We start from the raw sequence: 5,882 nt of genomic DNA on the forward strand, positions 1-5,882 counted from the left end.
GATGGGGAGTGTCTTGCCTCACATAGGCATGAGGGTTAAATGTTTGGGAAGTAGGTTGATGGAAGGTTTGAGGTTATATGGGAGTAGGTAGGGGGAAAACAATGTATGTACTTGACCAGTGGTAAGAGTAGTCGTATCACTCAAATCTCTGTTTTTCCCTACACCATGAATGGTTTGAGGCAAATTCTCTCGACTCACATTCTTAACTTGGAGGTGATACTAGTTGTTTTTGCTTTTTTTTGGTAGACCTTACAATGTTTCCTTGTTTTATCTGCTATATTTTCTTCAGTGTCTCTTTCTTTATACTTGAATTTGTTACACTTGAGCCGAAGGTCTTTTGGAAACAATCTCTCTACTTTCATGAGATAGTGATGAGGTTTCTATACATTCTATCCTCCCCACTTATGGGATTTCACTGGGTATGTTGTTGTTGTTGTAGTTTAAGATGTCTTACAAATAGAACCCGCAAAACAAAGAGTAGGCTCTACAAACAACTTAACTGCACCGATTTCAAAACAAATTTGCATGGTCCAAGAATCATTTTTAAAGCTCAAACTTGAATCATTACAACTTTTGACAACTTAATTGTTTTCAACATCAGAGCTACTCAATTGCAACAACTTAACGTTTGTTTGTTGCGACAGATACGTCTTAAATTTGTCTTATCCATCATATTATCAAACTGACACTTAAGAAATTGTAATTACTCTGCTTAGGAAGTATGATTTATTAGATGTTTGAGATGGGAGAATAATCTTTCACTGGTTGAGCAGAAGTTTTCATTTCTAAACAAAAATTGTCACCTTTTATAATAAAAGCACTTGCTATACAGGCCTGGAAATGGAGGCTAGATCCCTCCCTAATAAGTCAATTTATAACAAAAACTCTTGCTGCACAACATACTACCACGTCAAACACCTAAATTGAATAATTTGAGTGTAAAAACTTGTTTGGCCAAACTTTTGAAAGGTCAAAAGTGCTCATCTTATAAAAAAAAAAGAGGTGTTTGAGTAACAATAGTTGTTTTTTATGAGCTAAGAAATGTAGATTTTCACCTAAATAACTATTGAGAAAAATACATTTTACAAGGACTTTGCAGAAGTTTTGCCTAACACGAATTGCTGCTGAAAAATGCTTTATAAATTTATTGGTCAAACACAAACTACTTCTCACCAAAAGTAATCTTTTGAAAAGTGCTTTTCAAAATAAACTAATTTCTAAAGCTCGGCCAAACAAGCTATAAATCACATCAAGACAATGGGAATTCTCCCATCCACCCAAGTATGAGACATAGCAGCTTCGACCTTTAAACATTGCTAGGTAAAAGCAGTTGCAGAATGATTTATTTTTGGATGAAATAAACAAGTGTCCACACTATGTTTTCTTCTTTTTTCCATATCATTTATAAATAAATGAAGAGTCGCATCGATACTCTTTCAGGTGGTGCTGAGGATCCAAGTATTCTGTCATACTTCAACATGTTATACAAGCCAGAGTGACACATTTAACTAAGCCACACATAACCATTGATAATATCTTTTTGCTTAATCCACCTGGACCATCGATGAGTGAGAGCATATCACCTGTCAGCATTCATAAAGTTCTTCCTTGGACCATCCAGGATTGTTCCAGCGTTAGCATAACTAACTGAAATGAAATAAAGGATGAAAACTACAGTAAACACAATGTTCTGGAAAAAAATTGAGTAGACAAGCGCGACAGAAAAGACACCCACAAGCCCTAGTTGTTGAAGCTAATGACAGGGCCAGATGAACGTTTTTCTTTTAGCTATAGCGAGAACCTGCCCATGATCATGTAGGTGTCAAATCTGCAACAACAGCAACCAATTTTGGAGCCTTTAGTTTGAGCAAAGTAGCATGGGGTAATAGATAAATTAAATGTGAACACACTAAAAATTATGTCATGCTTCATACTACATAAAAATTACAGTTAACAAACTTCAGAAAATAATGGCACATATGTCAAATAAATAACTTGGCTCATGCAGGGTTGTCCATTCAGGTTCAGTTCATTTGCTGCTATCTAACAGGTATATGCAGTTAGCCAGTTAAACCATCAAGAAGATGTCTTTTACTTTCATTGAATCTTTTCTTTTTCCTCTTCTTTTCTTTTTAGCAAAGCATCTTAGTGCAATCTTTATTGAACATAGATACTTACCATCATTAGACATGGAAGGAGACAATAGGATGAATCAGATTTTAAATGCCACAGGATAAAAAGTATACAACTCTGTCTGTCGGCCATCACATGGCAGACAGACAAGATAAGAGCAAAGAAATTGATGTTCAACAGGGATGGCAAGAGAATAGTGATTGAAAATACAAGGAAAATCATCATATATAAAAAAGAAAGGGAATAAATACACAAAGGGCGTGAACTTCAAACATAGGCAAGTACCATTAACAATGATGGCAAGGAAGCTAATGGAAGCTTAAATGCATGAAAAGAAATTGGTATTAGAGAATAATTCTATCTTTTATTTTTTTGTAAAACAGAAATCATTATGCTCGATGTATAGTGTGGATGGACTAGTCATTCAAAAGTATGGCATAAATGTATACCAACTGTATATGAAATCCTGTCAATCCTTTTTTCACTGACCCGGAAAAGCAAAAATAACTAGATCTTTACAATTTCTCTCGAGCACAGCAGTTCATTGGACAAAAACAGGGGTAATACAAAGATATTTTTCTTTCACCATAACATCAACTTCTTCCATATAATTGAAATGATACAAACACCTCATTTAGTATAAATATTGAAAGATGGGACAAACCAAAAAAATTTATGTTATTCACTAAAGCAAGAGATAAAAGAATAAATCGAACAAAGGCCACTCATGAAAAGTTAAACACCCATCCGATTGTAGATGTCGTTAGACCTCAAAACACATTCCCTATGTATTTTCCAGATAACTTATGGTTATATGCATTTGCACATCTAAAAGATAAAATTCCTACTTAAAGATATAATATCTGACTTCAAAATGCAAAAGCTTAAAAAGGGAAAATGTCCATAGGCTTCTCATATTCTGCTACAAAACAAAATTCCTGCCATCATCTTTCAGAGAAATGTGATTCAGAAATTCTAACCTGTAACCAGAAGCAAAATTGCAGGAATCAGGTAGCAATGGGTGTCTTTTTCTTCCCTTTCTTGCTGTCAAGTGTTGTTTCCTTTCCGAGTATCATTCTTCTTAGAATATCTGCTTGCTTTGTGTTTCCCTCATCATTAAGGCTCTTAATTAACTCTTCACAACTCTTGTGATCTTTAACTCCTCCATTTTCCATCATCTTGCACAAAATAGAATAGGCATTAAGTGTCTTCCCAGCAGCTAAGAGAGAATCCAGCACCTTATCATAGCTTGGAAAGTCTATGCTACAATTTCTTTCTAAAATGAAATCTAACAGCTTCAGAGCAGCAGAAGTCTTTCCTTTCTCACATAGAACTGACAAGAGACCATCAAGATCAGGTGAGAGACTGTTGTGTAACAACAATTCAATTCTTCCGAGGGCCTCCTCAACATGGCCCCGCATGAGGAGGGCTTCCAAGATAGTAGAAATTAAATCCATGTGTTCTTTCACTCCCTTCTCCAACATGATTTTCATCACTCGACTTGCTGTTTGAACCCTTCCATCTCCCATCAGGCTCTTCATCACTGATCTATACAACAATGAGTCCGGGTCATGTCCATGTTCAAGCATATTGTCCAGAGCAGCTTTAGCATCAGCAGGCTCCCCTTTCTTCAGATAGCTCTCAACAAGTGATTTGTGAGCAATACCGTCAGAAAGAACCTTTCTTCTGCCCATAATCTTCAACAGTTCAAAGGCCAAATCAGGAACCCCTTCCCTTGAGTGCCCACAGACAAGATTGTTAAAGGCAATAGGATCTTGAACCCCAGTTTTCATCAACTGTCTAAAAAAAGTTTCAGCCTTGCCTGTCTGGCCATTATTGCATAGGTAGTCAATAATCAGGTTATATGCACTTGGTTCCATAGACGAACTACTCTGTGGTCGCAGGACGATTTCTTTCTCAATAAGCTTATCCAGAAATTTGATAGCTCGATCATAGATACCAGCCTTGCAGAAATTCTCAATTAGGACACCATAATGTCCAGCCTCAGTGGGAACACTTAACCTGATCATAGTTTTCAGAACATCAGCTGCAGCATCTAAATCACCTGCCTCACACTGTCCAGATATTAACCTTATGAAGATAGAGTTATCCTTGGGTGCAATATACTTATCTTCCATCTCTTTCAAAATCGTTCCAGCTTCAGACATTTTCTGAGCATCACAAAGCCCTGGTAACAGTGTCGAATAAGTAATAGCATTTGGTTTAATACCGAAACTCTTCATCTCTTCAAACAATCTCACTGCATCATCTATTCGCTCAACCGCACTATATCCTTTAATCAGTGTTGTATAACTGATGACAGTCGGCTCTATATTTCTTGCTTTCATTTCCACAAAGTACTTCTCCGCTTCTTCTATTTTCTTCACCCGAATATATCCATTAATCATAGTATTATAAGTTACTACATCAGGCATAATCCCCTTACTCTTCATATCCTCAAAAAACCTAATTGCAGTATCCACCTTTGACGATAAAAAGAATCCCCAAATCAAAAGATTATACGTATGTCCAGTCGGTTCAATACCCTGATTAACCATCTTATTAAAGTACCTCTTGGCCATCATATATCGTCCTCGACGAGTTATCACATTAAACAAAGCATTATAAGATTTAACAGTCCTTTCAACACCTAACTCTTCCATTTTCTGAAACAACTTAACACTCTCTTGAACAATCCCAGCTTTACCATAACTATCAATCATCAAAACCCATAAATCCTCATCCCAATCAACACCCTTATTAGGCATATCAAGGAGTATACACCTAGCATGATTAAGCTTTTCAGCTCTACCAAGAATTTGAATAATCTTGAAATGGGTTTCTCTATCATGCCTAAAAAGACCAGATCTTTCAACCCACCTGAAGAACTGCAACGCATGTTCAGAATTTTTCGCACTGTGTAGCACATTGTAAACAAGTTCATGATCGAATGAAGGAACAATATTTCTAATGGAATTCTGTAGACGTGTAGTCCAGGCACGAGTAGACATCATTCGGCAAATGAGATCTTCTAGTTTTTCTTGGGGTTTAGGACTGTTACCTTTTGGAATTCGATCATGATTGTTGAGAGATTCGGAGTTGTAGAAGAAGATTGTTGATCTTAGGCATAATGGTGTAGGCGAAATTGTGAGGAGCTTCTTCGGCTTGAAAATGGTTGCTCTTGAGGCACACAAAGAAGCCATTTTTGGTCCAATTTGATGTTTGTGCGATCTGTAAAATGGAGAAGAAATTAAACTTTGGGTATCATATTGAGAGATGTGGGGAGGCCGCAGGGTTTAGGGTTTTCCAACTTCTTCCAAGTCTTTTTTTCTTTTTCTTTATTTCTTCTCTTGACAATTCACACATTGCCCCCTACATTGTCATGTCACATACAACAATATATATTTAGAGTCGTTTGGTAGACTATATTAGAAAAAAAAATATATATATGTATTAATTCTGCGTATGGATAATATCATATTTGGTATATTTTGTATTAGTTATACATTCTATTATATATTGAGAAGGGTATTATTAATATCATGAATTTTTAGGTATTAATAATGCAAAGTGATTTAGAGCCTGTTTGGCATTATTGGGAGGCTAAAATTGTTATTTTTAAAAGTAGTGTTTGGCAAATTCTCAAAACTGCTTTTAAATGGAAGGAGAAGCAGTTTTTCTATTGTTGGGAAGAAGCTAAAAATTTTTGCTTCTTAAAAAAAGCAGAAGCAGAAAATTATTTTCTTGAA

General features: G+C 35.9%; 1 protein-coding gene and 1 long non-coding RNA gene across 2 annotated transcripts; both read right to left on the reverse strand.

Annotated features, from left to right (window-relative positions):
- Window positions 1–1,336: 1,336 nt before the first annotated feature.
- Window positions 1,337–1,793, reverse strand: LOC125823447 (uncharacterized). The gene is made up of 2 exons (XR_007442711.1): window positions 1,736–1,793; window positions 1,337–1,647 (listed from the first exon to the last, which is right to left on the reverse strand). It is a non-coding gene; the product is annotated as an uncharacterized LOC125823447 (long non-coding RNA).
- Window positions 1,794–3,105: 1,312 nt separating this feature from the next.
- LOC125823448 (pentatricopeptide repeat-containing protein At2g37230) lies at window positions 3,106–5,506 on the reverse strand. The gene has a single exon (XM_049502829.1). The coding sequence runs from the start codon at window positions 5,334–5,336 to the stop codon at window positions 3,141–3,143; it is 2,196 nt and encodes a 731-aa protein (XP_049358786.1). The 5' UTR covers window positions 5,337–5,506; the 3' UTR covers window positions 3,106–3,140.
- Window positions 5,507–5,882: the final 376 nt, after the last annotated feature.

The sequence above is a fragment of the Solanum verrucosum genome, unplaced genomic scaffold, assembly GCF_900185275.1.
Source record: "Solanum verrucosum unplaced genomic scaffold, falcon-dt-bn FXZP01000012.1, whole genome shotgun sequence".
Taxonomy (NCBI): domain Eukaryota; kingdom Viridiplantae; phylum Streptophyta; class Magnoliopsida; order Solanales; family Solanaceae; genus Solanum; species Solanum verrucosum.

Excerpts from the sequence above, each read along its gene's own strand:
- LOC125823448 (XM_049502829.1), bottom strand. The coding sequence starts at position 5,336 with ATGGCTTCTTTGTGTGCCTCAAGAGCAACCATTTTCAAGCCGAAGAAG.